General features: G+C 39.8%; 2 protein-coding genes across 2 annotated transcripts in view; one reads left to right on the forward strand and one right to left on the reverse strand.

Annotated features, from left to right (window-relative positions):
• Nckap1l (NCK associated protein 1 like) overlaps positions 1-3,982 on the reverse strand; it is a 52,604-nt gene extending 48,622 nt beyond the window's left edge. The window contains exons 1-4 of the mRNA XM_048362872.1: positions 3,825-3,982; positions 2,694-2,804; positions 1,937-2,029; positions 533-589 (exon numbers count right to left, since the gene is read on the reverse strand). Coding sequence (XP_048218829.1) covers positions 533-589; positions 1,937-2,029; positions 2,694-2,804; positions 3,825-3,926 — 363 coding nt within the window. The 5' untranslated portion in view covers positions 3,927-3,982. The remainder of the gene's footprint in view (positions 1-532; positions 590-1,936; positions 2,030-2,693; positions 2,805-3,824) is intronic.
• Positions 3,983-10,462: 6,480 nt separating this feature from the next.
• On the forward strand, positions 10,463-13,299 carry LOC125348512 (gametocyte-specific factor 1-like). The gene is made up of 5 exons (XM_048341789.1): positions 10,463-10,556; positions 11,041-11,161; positions 11,252-11,353; positions 12,566-12,632; positions 13,242-13,299. Exons 1-5 carry the CDS (start codon positions 10,464-10,466, stop codon positions 13,297-13,299), a joined length of 441 nt encoding a protein of 146 aa, XP_048197746.1. The 5' UTR covers position 10,463.
• The last annotated feature ends 5,637 nt before the right edge of the window (positions 13,300-18,936 follow it).

The following is an 18,936-nucleotide window of genomic DNA, read 5'->3' on the forward strand; positions in this document are numbered from 1 at the left end:
ATTGGTGGTTCACACCTGTAAAACTAGCTACTCAGGAGCCTGAGATCTGAGGATCATGGTTCAAAGCCAGCCAAGGCGGGAATGTCTGTGACACCCTATCTCCACTTAATCAGCAAAAAGCCAGAAGTGGAGCAGTGGCTCAAGTGCTACAGGGCTAGCCTTGAGCATAAAAGCTAAGAGACAGAGCCCTGAGTTCAACACACACACACACACACACACACACACACACACACACACACAAAGTCAAGGGCTAAATAAGAGCAAGGAGACTGGGAAATAAGGAAGTATATGGAGGTTGGAGGAAATAAAGTAAAAAAAAGTGTGTGTAGTCTTTTTATTAACTAAATCACATTGCTAATCACATTGAGTATATTTTAACATCAGCATTTTTTACAAAAGAATCATGGTCCTGAGAAGGAGTAAACAGAATAACCATTCCTTTAGTCCTTTCCCATTCTACACTGTCTTAACTTAGACCTGGTCTTTTCTTTAATTCTATTGTACAATAGAAGAAGGCTGTAAAGGATCTTACAATATCAAAATGGCACTGGCAGGCATCAATGGTGTTGAGAAGTTCATATACATGATCCTAGAAGTAAAATGAGAATGAAAATGAGAGTGAATAGAGATTTGTTTAATGATGATATATAATATCAAAATTTGAGCACGGGGTCTGGGAATATGGCCTAGTGGCAAGAGTGCTTGCCTTGTATACATGAAGCCCTGGGTTCGATTCCTCAGCACCACATATATAGAAAAGGCCAGAAGTGGCTCTGTGGCTCAAGTGGCAGAGTGCTAGCCTTGAGCAAAAAGATGCCAGGGACAGTGCTCAGGCCCTGAGTCCGAGCCCCAGGACTGGCAAAAAAAAAAAAAAAAAAATTGAGGACAAGAGACAACTCTTATAGGTCCTATAGAGTTTCCAAGTAAGAAAGGAGGGAAGAAAAAGAGAAATTCCTTCTCTGGAAGCCATCAGTGATCCCTTTCAGGCTTGTGTCCACAGATACAAGGTAATTCCATATCATGCATACTCTCCCTGAACTCCCTATCCCTGAATGCTATCCCTCCACAGGGTAAAATGGGCCAATAACATTTTTTAAGATTAGTAGTCTTATATCATTATGTAATTTATTTTCTTTAGCAATACAATTTAGACATCTTTCTGTATCAGTATATATCACTTATTTAAAAAAAAAACAAACCTGTAGGTCAGCGACCCTACATTATGTAACTAAAACCAAACAACTACTCAACATATAAAGGTCAAAAATAGACCTCTCGGGCTGGGGATATAGCCTAGTGGCAAGAGTGCCTGCCTCCGATACACGAGGCCCTAGGTTCAATTCCCCAGCACCACATATACAGAAAACGGCCAGAAGCGGCGCTGTGGCTCAAGTGGCAGAGTGCTAGCCTTGAGCAAAAAGAAGCCAGGGACAGTGCTCAGGCCCTGAGTCCAAGGCCCAGGACTGGCAAAAAAAAAAAAAAAAAAAAAAATAGACCTCTCAGTGGATCACAATAGCTCAAAAGCTATGTATGTACATTCATATAAGACTATTGTTGATATATTGTCTACTGTCAACATTACATTTAAAGCCCTAGGTGAATTTTCTTTGGCGTAGGCCACATTGCTACTGTATATGTTCTTGGTACACTGTGTATTATATATATATATATATATATATACACATATATATATATGTCTACCTGACCTAGGGAAGGGAAAGAAAAACAGGGTGTAAGATATCACAAGAAATGTACACACAGCCCTACTATGTAACTGTACCCTTGTGCACAACACCTTGTCAAAAATTTTTGTTTAATAAATAAATAAAGTATAAAAAAAACCTTATGAAGCCACATACATGAACACCTACTAACTAATGAGGGAATCACTTTATGACAATGCCTACGTCAAAGACTTGGGCCAGAGAGAGCTCACCCGAAATTCCATGACATCCACAAATGACTGGTAGTAGTTGATGAGGAATCTAATTATCTCAGCTTTTTCACGATGAACTGGTCCTAAATGTTGCTGAGAGAAACACAAAACATGTAAAAAAAATAAAAGGGCAATTGGCCAAAGTTAACTCCACAGAAGAACTAATACCTGAACATTCTTAGAGAGGTGAAATACAATGACACAGGAGGCGAAATCTCTCCAGTGTCCTCCACATCTTTAAATAAAGATTCTTTACCTCAGCAAGATAGTTGTCTGTAATTCTGACTAGATTCAGAGAGCTAAATGAGAGGATATTTTAGTTGGAGAAGCATACTATCTAAGTCAAAGTCAAAAGAAGCAGGATAAGAAGATGCTACAGGCAAAACAGGTGGGAAGTTCACTGCTAATAATTAATAAGGGAGAAAGAGTGAATATCCCACTGGATACATAACTCTAAGCAAGGAAATGCTGAATGGAAACCAGGAGCAATAACAAAATATATGCACCCTGCTAGGCTAGTGGAGCGTCCTTGCGAATCAAGCAATAGACGACACAGGGCAATGCTATGTTCCAGCCTAAGAGGCTCCCATCTTAGAATTCTCAAGACCGGAAGTCCTGTTAATGCCTTGGGAAACTAAGAGTAGGATCCACTATCCCCTGCCAAGTGTGAAGAAAAGCTGTCCAAAGAAGAGAATGTGAACCATCTTGGCATACAGTTTTGTCAAAGAAAAGGAGAAAAGTAGGGTCGAGTTCTCACCGTGCCATTTCGGACATCTATGTTGGGAAATTTCTTGTTGACATACTTGAGACATGATTCCATAGACTTTTCCAGGAGGAAAGGTGGCTTGGATTTGGGGTCTGAACAAGTCTGCACAGAAAAACCACAGTATATTTCAACCCTTTGCCCCCCTGAAACATACCTTTTCCCACACAATTTATTCCTACCATCTCTTAGGAAAAGGCAGGCTGGGATTTCATTATAAAAAGCATGAGAGTATGTCAAGAACAAGTTCCAGGACAGTGAGCTAAGCAACAACCTCAGCATATTGTCTCACTGGGTAAAACTTAACATCTTGGTCCCAGAACAAAGAGGAAGTCATTTCCCCACCCCTCAAGAAAAGCCGGAAGCTATAAGAAAAGTGGTTTGCTATAGAGTTAGAATTTGTGAGAGACTTGGGCTCACAGTTATGTCTATTAAGTGAATATTTTATCCCAAATTGCATTTATAGGGGAAATGGGAACAAAGAAAACATGATTTGGTTTACTGCAAAAAGCACAAACATTTCCTCCCACGAGTACCTTATTTTCACTTCTACTAACTTTCCACAGTGCCCCATCTTCATTTCTCCTTCCGATGTCTAGCCAACCCCTGGCTCACCCCTTGCCACCAGCTTCTCCCCCATTCACAGTTCCAATCCTACGCACACAAGCATACATAGCAGTACTACCCCCCAAAGTACCTTAAAAGGCACTTACCACTTTTCTTTTAAAATCTAAATACTTTTCCCTTAAAGGGAAGTACTTCTACCAAACAAAAATTTGCCACAGACCTAACTTTAGGTTTCCTCAGCACATAGGAGAGGGTAAGTAAGTGATAAGACCCAGAACTCTAACGGCCAGACCCACACCTTACTCACTGAGAATAAAATTATCCTCCCCACCACTGCCACCATCACCCCTACCTTCAATTCTAGTGGAAAGCAGTTGCTCTCATTCTAAGAATCATACCTAGGAAGGGCGAAGCCTAAAAAAGAAGTCCCTTTCTACCTCCCTAAACTGTCTGGCCTCCATAATCTGGGTGTCTGAAGATCAGCTGTGTCTGCCACTTTACCGTTCCCTGCGTTACTCTTGCGGAAACAATCAGCTCAGTTTCATTATTTGCACTTACCTTCTTGATGTTGTATATTCGAATGAGAACCCCCTGGCCTCGGTCATTGAGGATAGTGAGCTTCTCTGCTAATTTATGCTGGTAGGCAGAGGTCAAAGACATGATGGCCACCAAGAGAGAGGAGCATCCAGGCAGCAAGGCCTTGAGCTACCCAAACACTTTCAACTTTGGTGGTGACACCCCTGTGCAGAAGCACCCAGCCTGGTTGGTGTACTGGGCTTCCTGTAGCTTCTGCAATTGGCTCATGGGTGCAAACAATCATTACAGTTTCTTGTGCTTCCTCTAACACACTCAGCAGAGGGGACTTCCTCTTTCTGGTGGAGCAGCACTTTTTGCTAAGGCTGTAGAGTGAGTGGAGCCTGAGGAAAGGGACAGGCTTTCAGGATTCTTCATAGTATAACACCCTGCTTTTGGCTCTAATTCTCCATAAATGCCATACACAAAATTCTACAGCCAACAGACAAATATCTACCACCACCACCCACACACACACATAAACAAATACCTATATACTTCCCGTTTTTAATATCCCCCATCAAGAATGCTCTGTAACTCTCTACTGAACCTTAGGTCCTGATGTCATTTGGGATACATCGCTTGCTAACTATGCTACCCAATGTCAAAATATTATATATTATCGTGTGTGTGTGTGTGTGTGTGTGTGTGTGTGTGTGTATGTATGAGACCTCCAGCTGTCACTCAGCTTTTTCACACTGTTCTACCACTTGAGCTACAGCTCTACCTCCAGCTCTCTGCTGGTTAGAGATGAGTCCCATGAATTTGTCTGCCTAGACTGGCTTAGAATTGCCATCCTCAGGGGCTGGGAATATGCCCTAGTGGCAAGAGTGCTCGCCTTGTACACATGAAGCCCTGGGTTTGAGTCCTCAGCACCATATATATAGGAAAAGCCACAAGTGGTGCTGTAGCTTAAGAGCTAGAGTGCTATCCTTGAGGAAAAAAAAAAAAAAAAAAAAAACAGGGACAGTGCTTAGGCCCTGAGTTCAAGCTCTGACTGGCAAAAAAAAAAAAAAAAAAGACTCAGAATTGTCATCCTCAGATCTCAACCTCCTGAGTAGCTAGGATTCCAGGTATGAGCCACCAGCACTTGCCTTCCTAATTTTTTTCTTTTACGTATAGGTCTTCTCTCTCCCAACCATAATATATACTCCTTCATGACAGAACTGACTCTTTTTATTTGATTTTTGGTGCTGGTAGTGGGGGCATGAACTAGTGAGATTTGAACTCAGGGACTCTCACTTGCCCTTGTTGCTCAAAGCTGGAGTTCTACCTGAGTCATATCTCCACTTCTAGCTTTTTGTTGTTTAATTAGAGATAAGAGTCTCATGGACTTCTGTGCCTAGGCTGGCTTCAAATCTTAGTCCTCAGATCTCAGCTTCCTGAGTAGCTAGGATTACAAAGTAAGCCACCAGTGTGCCCAGCTAGGAATGTTTCTTAATATTATATCCTTCACAATGTTCTCAGTACAGTGATTCTCCACGAGTATCAGTACCACCTTGACACTTGTTTAACAAATGACTTCTCTGGCCTCACTCCAGACCTACTAAACCCAAAACTGCAGGTTGGATCCAGCACTCTCAGGTTTAACAGGCCCTCCAGGTGATTATACCTTCAAGTTTGAAAACACTGCTCTAGTACAAAGATACTTAAAGTCACTAAAGAAACTGATCTATACCTGTCCTCTGAGATTTTGGTTGGTAGGCCTAAAAATCTTTATTTATAAGTACTATAGGAGGGTTGGGTGGCAAACATACCAGGGGACACATATTAAGAAGTACTAATCTAGAACAACACCTCTTGGACACAGTAACAACTTGATAAATATGACAGTTATAGTAGTTTACCAAATGATTGAGACTAGTTTGAGAAATGAGTCCCATGAAGAACCAAATTAATCAAGAAATTAATAATGATCCTTAAGTCTTAGAGGACTGGATAAATTTTAGCCCTAAGATATTCTTGTTATTCCAACCAAGTCATCACTTCTAACTCAGGAAAACTTTTATTTCAAGTTTCTTTCAAGGCACAAAGTAAACCAGACAGTGTTGTCTTTGTATCAGACAGATGCAAAAATCAGGTAGAGTCATCTTTGCATCTATTTTCTTTCCAACTCATTTTCTCTCATTTGTATCCTACTTTCTACATCCTGAGAACTTATATTGTGTCAACAATTCCAAGGGAGTTAGAAAAACAGAGTCAAGATGCACCTAGAATCCTAGACAGTCAGAAGGCTGAGATCTGGAGGATTATAGTTCAGCCCAGACAGAAAAGTCCACAAGACTCCATCACCAAAAAAAATAAAATGGAGGCATAGGTTAAGTGGTAAAACATAATATGAACTAATTTGAGGCCCTGAGTTCAAACCCTGGTATGAAGAGAAGAAAGAGATGGGGAGAAGGAGGTTATCAATATTATTTAAGGAGTTTAATGTGTCTGCACTAAAATGAATGTATTTTTTTTACTAGTTTACATTAGTTATATAAAGGGAGATTTCATTGTTACATTTCCACACATGTTTACAATATATTCCAATTGAATGTATTTTCTTTAAAAAATAGAGAGAAGAACAGGCAAATGGTAATGCTTAATGTAAAATTTCAAACGTCTCTAAGGAAGACTTAGAATTTTAAAAAGAGAATCTAACTTTCAGTTTATTTACTGGATTTTATCCTTTAGAAGTTAAAGGCCTTCGATTAGAATAAATCCTGAAGCTTTGAAGCACCTGCTGTTGTCAAAGAAACCCAGGTTCTTCTAAAGAGATCTGTGAAGTTTCTATTGGTCCTTTACCTTGTTGGGAGAGAATAAATAGCAAGCCAACATCTAGAGGAATCATCTAGAAGGCTCAGCAGCAGCATAGCATTAAGCTTCTCTTGGTACGTATCATTCTTTTGGCTCTTTCTCACTTGGTTTTCTTATCTTTATCCTGAAACTTTGGTTGAAGGTGTTCCATACCAAACTAATCATGTTTCCTGATGTGCCCTAACATATAAACTCTCCAACCTAGTAGGGACTGTGTTTCCAATCTACTGGGAATATGCTGGGAATATGCTGTGCTCATTTCCCTTTTCACATATGTGTGATTTTCCTCTTGTTAACCCAAATCCTATTCAATCTTGAATGTCTAGAGCAGCAACCCCAAATCTAGCCTTTGTAGCACTCTTATAGCACTTGGTCTATACAACATGCTTTATTTCTAAATCAGGCTCTACCTCAAGATACCCATATTATACTCCTTGCCTAACTGAAGTCAAAGATGGCTGGAGCCCAAAAAAAGACATCCACTGTATAAGCTCACACTGGGGTATCAGGCAAAATCAGGATCATTCAGAAGCTGAATATGGGCTGAAGTGTGTGTGTGTGTGTGTGTGTGTGTGTGTGTGTGTGTGTGTGTGTGTGTGTGTGCTGTTCCTAAGGCTTGAACTCAGCCTGGGTGCTGCCCCTTACCCTTTTTTGCTCAAGGCTAGCATTCTATTACTTGAGCCAGAAGTGGTTCTGGCTTTTTAGTGGTTGGTTGACGTTAAGTCGCATAGACTTTCCTGCCCTGGCTGGCTTTGAACTGTGATCCTCAGATCTCAATCTCTTGATTACAGATGTGAGCCACCCAACTCCAGGCATTGGGCTGGGTTTTTTGACTTAGTGGCTAAGAATGCAGACTCTGGGTCCAAACAGCTTGGGTTCATATATCAAGTTGATCATTTACTAGCTGACTGTTTCCTTGCTTGCAAAATGAAGATATTGATAATGTCTATAGATATTGATAATGTATAACGTCTGTCTCATGGAACTATTGTGTGTATTAAATTGATTCATATCTGTACATTAATTACTTATTTACTACATACCATTTACTTTTCTTTTCTGGGAACTGACTGCAGTGCATGCTAAGCAAGCATTCTGCCACTGAGCTGTATCTTCATACCAGGTAACTTTCGGCACTTTGCATGTCCCACTTAAAACAATAATGCTATTTGAACATGTACTAGCTTTGTAGCTTTAAGCCATTATAACTCAGTTGGCTTCCAAATCTCTATAATGGTGATGATCATGTATACACCTGTGGGAGTGATTAAATGGTTTGGCATATGTAAATGTTTGGCTCCAGGCCTGGTGTAGTAGATTAGGAATACCAACAATTAAAATTTTGATTTAAAAAATCTTTAATAGGCTTAATGTAAAATTCCAGACAGTGAAATATGACACCTCATAAAGATAAAGGCCAGTTTAAAGAAGAGAGTTAAGAATAGCAATGAGTAACTTCAGGGACTTTATTGGAAATATTATCCCGCAATTTCTCCTGTGTACTGAAGGAGCCTTCCTAAAGGTATTTAATTACTCTAGAACAAGGCCCTTAAGTAACCCTGACTATGAACTAGAATCCCCTGAGGCACTCATAAAACCACATTCAGCCAGTCTCCACTCTTGAGATTCAGACTGAATTGTTCTCAAGTAGCACCAAAGCATCTTTAGTCTTCACACACTACCCAGGGATTTTCATGCACAACTAAGTTTGCTATGACATCAGAACCTCCAAACCTCTGAGGAACCATAGAACCCATGGTGGGAGCAGAGAAACTGAAGGGAGAGCAAGTTGACGCCCACCACTGGCTGAAAAGTACTATGCTTTCTCTCCTCTCAAACTTCAGCTGTTCACTTTGTGTGGCTTACAAGACTGTCTTCCTCTTCCAGTGGTACTTCCCTCAGGATTCTTCAGAGACTGCTTCCAGAGTAAGGTAGATCTTGAGATCTTTTGGGCTAGGTTTAGCATCAAGGTAGCATCAAGGTTGGGATATTTCTGCCGTGTCCGAATTGTGTTAAATCAAATGGCTCCATCATACTCTTGGCTGGACTATCAATAATTAAGCAAGCAATCTAATGTCAACAGTTGTCACTGCCTATCCTGAAACAGTCTGTTTATTAAGACCAGTTTTAGCAATCTAGTTAAAATTTGTATTTTTAAGTGGGGGACTGGTGGCTCACGCCTGTAATTCAAGCTACTCAGGAGGGTGAGATCTGAGTATTGAGGTTCAAAGTCAGCATGGGCAGAAAAATCTGAGACTCTTAACTCCAATTAACCACCAAAAGCTGGAGTGAAGCTGTTGTTCGTTATAAATACCCAGCCTTGAGTGAAATGTTGAGTGAGATCACAAGGCCCTGAATTCAAGCCTTATTACTGGCATGAAAGAGAGAGGAAGAGGGAGACTAGGGGAGAGGAAGGGAAAAGAAGGCAGGAAGGGAGGAGGGAGAGGGAGAATGAGAGAAAGTTTATACTTTTCTAGGCTACTAGCTAAAATAAGGATTTGGAATTGTCTGAGGGCTACATTTGCATATTAAAATACTTCTTCCATTATCTTTTCAGAATATAAACATAACTATACAATACTGGATTATACTGCAATCTTTGTTTTCTAGGAAGCCAATTCACTTAATATCTTCTCATGACTTTAATATGCACAGAAAACTTGAGAGAACCACCCTGGTTTATGTTCCTGAAAGCTACCTGGATCTAAATCTCTGGACTTAATCACCAAAATGCCCTCAGGAAAATCTGACATTTAGAAGTCTAGCTCTGTTTCCTTTGTCCATGCCCTGGGCGTGATGCAAAGCAGAATTGAAATGGTCTATTCTAGGGCACTTTGCTTATTCCAGTCTTGCTTGATCTCTCCCCACTCCCATTAGCAAACTATATGACCCTGCTTTGCAGAAATCTTAGCAGTAGCTGTTGCTTGGAAACTTGAAGTCCTTGAAATGAATGCTGCTAGGATAGCTAGAGACAGCCAGCATAAGGGAAAGTGGGCCTCCTATTGGCAGTGAAATGCAGATTTGATATGATACATTGTTCACATCTAGGAGTCTTCATATGTTAGTACCTACAACTTTAGATATTTCAGACTAACATTCTCAAACAATTACAAGCCAGCCTGAACTAAAATATTGTGCTGTTTTTTCTTGCTTCTCCTAGAAGTGGGCTATCTGACAATTAAGAGCTTAACTTGAGAAAGATGGAGAAGGGAAATCCTAAAGGATAAAGGGAACAGCTGCCCAGGTTTTCTCTCTCCAGCACTCAAGCTTACAGTGCTAGATTTTTCTTATCCCAGGTTTTGAGTTAAGGATTCTTGTGTGTATGTATGCGGGTACTGGGATGTGAGTCCATGGCCTAGGCAATGTCCCTTAGTTTTCTTGCTCAAGGTGGGCACTCTTCCAGTTGAATCACAGCTTAGCTTGCACCTTTTTCATAGTTAAGTGTAGATAAGAGTCTCAGACTTTCCTGCCCTGGCTGGCTTCAAACTGTGATCCTCAGATCTCAATCTCATGAGTAGCTAGGATTATGGGCAGGAGCCACCAGTTAGTCCATTTAAAACAACAAATAAGACTATATTATACAAAACTTAATTTGGGGGTCTTCTATAGCATGGAATCAGTAATTCATCCCACAGCCCATCATCTAAAATTGCCTAGTCTATTGCTTTAATAATTCAAATTTCCCGCAGGTAAGACTTGACATACCTGTATCTTTTGTACCATGTCCCTTTTGAAAATAGAAAACAGGTTTATGTCAAAATGACCTGATCTTAAATATCAGTATTTTCTTTGCTTACCCATGATTCCTGCCACTTAGGACTAATGGAGCCAGAAGCCTTAGAAATATGTCCTTACGACCCAAACCACAGAATGCCAGCCAGCAGGTTACAGTATCACCTGGCATCATGCAGAAAGGTAAGTTTTCCTGATAAAAACTACAAATCACTATAAGGGGAAATTTTTCATGTTATAAAATTTTTAAGGTTTATAAGAGAAAGAGAAAAAAGACAGCTGGGTGCCAGTGTATCTGTAATCCTAGCTACTCAGGAGTTTGAAATCTGAGGATCAAGGTTCAAAGCCAGACCAGACAGACAAATCCAAGAAACTCTTATCTATAACTATAACAGACAAATAGCTACAAGTGGAACTGTGGCTCAAGTGGTAGCATGCTAGCTAGCCTTGAGCAAAACAAGTTAAGCAAGAATGTGTGAGGGCCTGGGTTCTAGCACTAGTACCAGCACCAAAAAGAAAAAGAAAAGAAAAAAGAAAACCTTCTGATCTTATATAGGAAAGACCTGGCAGTTCTTCATGCTGGAACATAATACCTTCATTTCCAGAAATTTGAATAATGGGTATAATACAGGCAAAACCTAACATGAACTTGAAAATTTCTTTCTAGAAAAATCCAAAGATAGCTAAAAAGATGGCTAACTGCAAATACAACGCTTGTCATGTGGTCCCAATCAAAAGGCTTAAGGAGCATGAGGCTAACTGTGTCAACAGAACGTCTGTGGATGATGGTAAGTTTTGCATTGAGGTGCAAGTAAGTGACATATCTTAACCCAATAGGAAGAATTACTTCTATCACTTTTTGTTCTACTTTATTTCAGAACCATTTAATCTTCCAAAGTTTACTTGCTCAAGTTTGGAATCAAACGAGGAACTTCCTAATGCTAGAAATCAAATCCCTGACCCCGACATCTGGAATGTAGGTGAGCAAGGGTGAAACTGTGAAATAATCACAAAAGACCTGAATGCTAAGCCTTTATAGCTAATAGATACCCAGCAACATCCCTGAGTGGTCTTTATGCTCTTCACATAAAAGCCCTTCATCAGAAAAACCGAATTAGTACATCTAAGGATTTCACCTGTGTCTCTGGAAGGACTGGGGGATGGGGGTTCTAAATCTAAAACAATTAAAATTCTTAACAACCAATATCTTGTTACTTCCTTACCACAAAAAAACCATTGCTGGTACAAACTGAAAAGTGTATGAAAGATTTGGATGTAGCACTAAATCCCTAAGATGCAGCATATTTTATAATGAAGACCTCATTGGCTTTCAGTGAGATCTATATACTGCTATCTGCACTTACTCAAAGGAAGTCACTTCCTCAAGCAGACTGATATGAGAATCATATCTCAGGTTTGAGGTTTGAGGTTTGAAGGTCAGAGCTAGACTGAGCAGAAAAGTCTATGAGACTCTTATTAATCTCCAATCAGCGAAAAGCCAGAAGTGTAGGGGTGGCTCAAGTGGGAGATCATTGGCCTTGAGCAAAGAACTCAAGCAAAAGCTTGAGGCCCTGAGTTCAAGCTTCAGAACTAGCACAAAAACACATTTTTTTAAGAAAGTTACTTTTCATACCCATCTTCCTCATCTCTGAAAGGCGGCCTCACAACTTTAATAGAAAATAGCTATTCTGGGAGCATGTTTTGTAGTTAAGCACTTGTCTAGCAAGTATCTAGAACTTGAGTTCAAACTACAATTCCTCCAGAAAATAAATAAACGTGTATTATAGTGGTACTTGCTCTTCTAACACATAAACTCTAAGTTAATATCATTTTATAAAGTTAATATTTGGTTGTATGGTAGCAATTGAGGACATGAGGACTCTTTTCATCTTGTGGCTATCAAAGATCTTGTGGCTGTCAGTGTTTTACATTTTGCTTCCAAAAGGAAAGTGAAGAAGGTACAACTGCCTTTTAACTATCCTAGCCCAGAGGAAAATACTTTTCATTCATATTCTATTGACAAACCTGGTCACATGATCGTGAGTGCAAGGGAAGTAGGTAGTCCCTGCCAGAGCAGCCACGTGCCAGTAACAACCATGGAGAGGAGAGTGAAATTTCAGCTGCCAGTTTATCATCTTTGCAACAATATAAAACTGCTTACTACTTGCTTCTTCCTCTTTCCTACTTCCTAGATTCCGTGCCTCATTTTCCATCATTTGTTCTTAAGGCTTTTGCTCCAAAGATGCTGGTCTGTGAAAGGTAAGATAAGCTATATTTTCGTTGTCATACTATAGAGAATATTGGGTCAATTGGACTTGTGTGTGCGTGCGCACGCATGCACGTATGTGCATGCACAAGCATGTATGTGTATGCACACATATGCATCCACAAGTATATGTGGGGGTAGCAGTCCTGGAGCTTGAACTCAAGGCCTGGGAGCTGTTCCTGAACTTCATCTGCTCAAAGCCAGTGCTCCCCACTTGACCCACAACTCCACTTTGAGCTTTTTTTTTTGCAATTAATTAGAAATAAGAGTCTCATAGACTTTTCTACCTGAGCTGGCTTCCAACCATGATTGTTAGATCTCATCCTCCTGAATAGCTACGATTACAGCCCCCCCCCCCCCCCCCGCTGCCCCGCGCGCGCGCATGTGCGCGCGCGCGCACACACACACACACACACATAGAATGGGACTCTTAAAGGGAGACAGAAAATTAGGATGGGACTCTTAAAGGGAGACAGAAAATTAGGCCATGGATATTAATTATCATTTATTACATTTCACTTATGTTAACCACTCACAAGTAATTACTAGTTTTCCACTCCTGGTTTCCAACTAACTTTTCTCTTCTGGTCTTCCTACAACAGTGATTCAAAAGACCTGAAAGCAATGACTGATAAGCAGGCTAACAAGTGTAAGTCCTGAAGAAAAGGTAAAATAAACTAATACAATTTAAAATAATATTACTAATATTCTAAACTTTCAAAGATTCTGGTTTTTGTGTGTGTGTGGTTTTTTTGTTTTGTTTTGTTTTTGGCCAGTCCTGGGCCTTGAACTCAAGGCCTTAGCACTGTCCCTGGCTTCTTTTTGCTCAAGGCTAGCACTTTGCCACTTGAGCCACAGTGCCACTTCTGGCCATTTTCTATATATGTGGTGCTGAGGAATCTAACCCAGGGCTTCATGTATAAGAGGCAAGCACTCTTACCACTAGGCCATATTCCCAGCCCCATCAAAGATTCTTAGACATTTGTCTTCTGCACAAAATGGAATTACAGAGAAAGTCCTGGCTTTCACATTTGACTTTGGAGAAAAAGTTGACTAGGGGTGCATTTGAAATGCTACTAACATACCCCAAGCTTAGGTTTTCCATTAAAAATACTCAATATCAAAATACTCAAATATCAAAAATACTCAATATCAAAATATCCAATCTCTTCTCCTTACAGGTCAGAAAAACTGATGGAAAAGTTATGGATTAAAGAGCCAGCAGAGATTTGTTTTTAAGTCATTAAACTTTAGGAAAATCTTAAATTATCAGATTTGATGGTTTTGTCACTGACATCTTAACATATTTTATTTAAATAAAGAATATTTTCCTATGATGAACATCAGTTTGTTTCTTATTTGCCTTTGTGCTCCTATTCTTACTTGTCCAACAAAAGACAAAAGGACTTACTTGATTCTTTCCATTATTAGCAGGGGACATAGTCTGTGGCTATAATGCTGTTAAGTTCTTTATATCCTAATCTTTTCTCATTATGTTCTGAGTCACTTACACAACCATCAGATCAACTTTCTTTAATAAATTACTAGTTTTCCATGCTCAAAAGGATATAGTCATAATAATCTGAGTTTGGAACATAGTTCCAAACCACCTTTCTTAAAATTCTTAGTTACTTCATCCCCACCTCAACACACCTATTCTTTTGTCATTATTTTTAAATGTCACCCTTTGCCCTCCAACCATTCGAGTCCATGTTCTAGCATTGTTTTGGTTTTAAATCCAACTCTCATTTTTACTAAAATCTTTCCTGTCCAAAGCAGCTAAATAGACCATTTTCTCTAACATCAGTCATATCACAAATCATAAGAGAAATCAGAATCAATGTGTGGCTTTTTATTTCCTACAAACTAGTCTACTGGTGTGCATCTCCAATTCAAATACTTTGAGTTCTTTTTTGAGACTATATTTCCCTATGTAACCTCAAACTTGCTATATAGCCTAAAGTGTCCTTGAATTTGAGATTATCTTGCTCCTCCCCCACCCCACCCCCTCACCCCACCCCACCCCTCCCCTCTCCATTTCTATCACTTCCAGCTTATTTGGTACTTAGGCTGAATCAACTCCATTTATTTATTTGTTTTGTTGGTCATGGGCTTGTAATCGGGGCCTGGGTGCTGTCCATGAACTTTTTCACTCAGAGCTAGTGCTCTACCACTTTGAGCCACACTAACCACTTCTTGTTTTCAGGTGAGTAATTGGAGAAAAGAGCCTTGTGGGCTTTCCTGCTGGGGCTGGCTTCAAACTGATCTTCATCTTCAGACCTCAAACTCCTAAGTAGGATTATAGGCCTGAGCCACTGGTGACTAGCCCAACACCCCATTTATGACAAGCCAAACATCAGTTCCTCTTTTCTTGTACCAGTTTGAACTCAGGGTTTGAACTCAGGGTCTGAATGCTATTTGTTTGGGGTTTTTTGTTGTTGTTTTTGGGTTTTTTGCTCAATGCTAGAACTCTCTCATTTGGGTCACAGCTCCACTTCTGGCTTTTGGCTTGTTAACTGGAGGTAAGAGTCTCATAGACTTGTCTCACGGACCTTTCCTACAAGGGCTGGCTTTGAACTTCAATTCTAAAATCTCAACCTCCCAAGCAGCTAGGATTACAGATGTGAGCCACCAGCACCTGGCTCAGTCAGTTCCTTTTAAGAAGTAATTCTTGTTGAAGCTGCAAACACTTCTAAAATAGTGACTTTTTTTCCAAATTTACTGATTAGTTCAGGTATATTTAGACAGTTAAAAGTGCTTTACTCGGCACTTTACTACAGAAAGATAAAAGTAGATCCCTGTATGTAACCATGTAAAAATACCAAAGACCTCAACATCAGATCTGAAACTTTGAAATTACAAGAGGAAGTAGGAGAAACACTAGAACTCACAGGTCTAGGCAGAAAGTTTTTTATAAAAGTCCCAGGGACATAGCAGGTAGAGAGACTTGACAAATGGGATTACATCAAACTAAAAGTTCCTGCACAGCAAAGGACATAGTTACTAAGCTAGAAAGACAGGCAACAGATTAGGAGAAGATCTTTACCAACAATACATCAAAGACTTAATATCCAAAATATATAAGGAACTCGAGAAACCAATCCCTCCCAAAGCTAATAAACCAATCACAAAATGGGCAAAGGAGCTCAGGAGAGATTTCTCAGGAAAAGAAATAAGAATGGCAAAGAAACACATGGAAATGCTCGTCATCCCAGGCCATAAAGGAAGTGCAAATCAATACAACTCAGAGTCCATCTCACCTCGCTTAGATTGGCCTACATTGTGAATTTGAACAACATATGTTGGCAGGGATGTGAGGAATAAAGAACCCTATTGCACTGCTGGTGGAAACACAAACTAGTACAACTACTCTGGACAGCAGTCTAGAGGTTCCTCAAAAAAAATTAAAGATTTGTTTTTCCTATGACCCAACCATACCACTCCTGGGCATCTACCCATAATATCGCAAGCCAGGATACCATAAAGACACCCACACATCCATATTCATTTCTGCACCATTCACAGTAGCCAAGTTATGGAAACAGCCAAGATTCCCTACAATAGGTAATAGATCCAAAAAATGTGGTACCTCTACACAATGGAATTTTATACAGCCATTGCAGAGAAATGGATGGACCTAGAACAAATCATGTTACGTGAGGTTAGTCAAGCTCCAAGAGATAAACAGTGCATGTTTTCTCTCATAGGTGGAAGCTAGATCTAGAATACTGGGACATAAACAGGTCTCTAGGCATTCACACACAGTAAGACCAAAGGAGGACACTTGGGAGAGGAACAGAAAGGCACAATGTCTCTGGGCATCAGATCATTCAAAATAATATTTATCAAAATGAACTCCAGGAAATGAAAACAAGACTTTTTTCTTTTTTGCTGTTTTTTTCCCTTTCTTGTTTGTTCATTTATTTTCCTTTGGGAGTGTAAGGGGAGGCACAGAAATGGAGGGATAAAGGGTGAAGAAATGCAGCAATGGTACTCACTGGACACTATATTGAAAATGCACTATACGACTTGTGGGTGGGGATGGAAGGGAAAAACTGGGAGAGAACAAGGGAAGGGGTGACATTATCCAAAGAAATGTACTCTACCTGACTTATGTAACTATAACCCATCTGTACATCACCTTTATAATAAAAAAATTAAGTACATTATTGCAGTCAAATGAATATTTTCTGCCCTTTTGAGGCTCATCTCTAGGCAACTTTATTCTAAATCCTTTTCAAACAATATCCTTCAATTAAAGCATAAAATGGAAGGAAAAAAACTAGTCACTTTGAATGTCTGATAATCCTACAACACTTTGTCTGAAGGAGGACTTTCTCCCTTAAATTACACAGTGCAAACAAGATCATTTTTTTTTTTTTTTTTTTGCCAGTCCTGGGCCTTGGACTCAGGGCCTGAGCACTGTCCCTGGCTTCTTCCCGCTCAAGGCTAGCACTCTGCCACTTGAGCCACAGCGCCGCTTCTGGCCGTTTTCTGTATATGTGGTGCTGGGGAATCGAACCTAGGGCCTCGTGTATCTGAGGCAGGCACTCTTGCCACTAGGCTATATCCCCAGCCCCAAACAAGATCATTTTTGAGACAGGGTCTTGCTATGTTAAGCAGGATGATTTCAAACTCCTGGCTTAAATGCTTCTGCCTCAGCCTCCTAAGAAACTGTGACTACAGGCACACTGCACTCAGCTTTTTATCATATCTTAAGGCCGTACAAATTAACTTGTATTTAACAATGGACTATGTAGACTATAATGGACAATAGCCCAATTTCATCTATTGTCTTTCTATATTGAGTTTTAGATACATGGAATCTTCCCCTAAAAGGTCATGAAGTTGTGTATGCCGATACTAGGACTTAAACTCAGGGCCAGGGTTATTATGTCCCTTAACATTTTTTGCTAAAGGTAGCATTCTACCAGTTGAGCCACAGCTCTATTTCTGGCTTTTGTGGTGGTTAATTGAAGATAAGAATCTCACAGACTTTCCTTCTCCAGCTGGCTTTGAGCCACAATCCTCAGATCTCAACCTCCTGAGCAGCTAGGATTACAGGTGTGAGCCACTAGTGCTCGGCTGCCATGCAATCTTAATTTGGGTTACTTCATTATCTTGTAAAGAAGAATTTATTAACACAAAAAAGGAGCAGTGCCAATATTTGTCAAAGGACAACCAAGCTGGCTGGCCACCCTAGTCTTAAAAGTATTTCTTATTATGAAGTTAAGTCATTCAAAATATGGATACCAGACCTCAAATTTTATGAAGTTTTGAGCACTTGAAGACACAAGAGAAGCTAAGACATCACTATTTTGTTTAAAAAAAAAAAAAAAACGAAATGACTTAACCAGACAAAAAATACTTTCTTTAAAGTGGACTGGAGGTGTGGCTCATGTGGTAGAATGCCAACTGTGAGCAAGTAAACTGAACAAGAATTCAAGATACTGAGTTCAAGCCTCCACCCCAGTACACACACAAGCATTTTTATTTAATTTAAAAAGTAAAAATTGCTTCAAAGATAGGTAAAGTTTCTTCAGTATAATTTTACCATTCTATCATCTTTCCAACAATCTTCAGAAATTTCTCAATTTCCGTCCTATCTCAAGCCAACAGTGGTTCATAAAGATTGGCTTACAATTTACAGGTTAGAAACCAACCAGAGAAAGTGTGAGATGCTATTTGATGCTGAATTCTTAGCAAAGAACTACCTACAAGTCAGAGACAAACAGGGAAGATTTATTAAGTACTATTTGTATATTGATAACTCTTACAGGCAATACAGATTACAGAATCATGAGACACATTTTCTGACACAATCTAAAATATAGACAAAATAACACTACTTGTATTCCCTCACTCATCTTGTAATTTACTTTAGCTTTCTAGAGCTACTAAACGTTGGCTATTCCTTGGCAAGCCCCCATTAGAAACCTTTTTTATAGCATGTTTGTTTTCTTTTCTAACTTTGTTAAGTAATTGTACAAATAGGTTATAATTCCCTAAGTCAGGTTATGTATAATACATCTTGATCAATGTCACTCCTTCCATCATTTTCCCCCTCCAATCCCTACCCTCATAACATAGTTCAATTTTTATATAATGTACATTGAATATAGTTAATGCATTTGCTCACCCTGCCTCCATTCATGTGCCTCCCATTACCCTCACCCACAAAATGTGTTTCCACTTCTGGTTGGGGGGGGGGGGGTGCCAGTCTTGGGGCTTGAACTCAGGGCCTTGTACTCTCACTTTGCTTTTTCTCTCCAGGCCAGTTCTACCACTTGAGTCACC

The sequence above is a fragment of the Perognathus longimembris genome, chromosome 1 (assembly GCF_023159225.1).
Source record: "Perognathus longimembris pacificus isolate PPM17 chromosome 1, ASM2315922v1, whole genome shotgun sequence".
Classification (NCBI taxonomy): domain Eukaryota; kingdom Metazoa; phylum Chordata; class Mammalia; order Rodentia; family Heteromyidae; genus Perognathus; species Perognathus longimembris.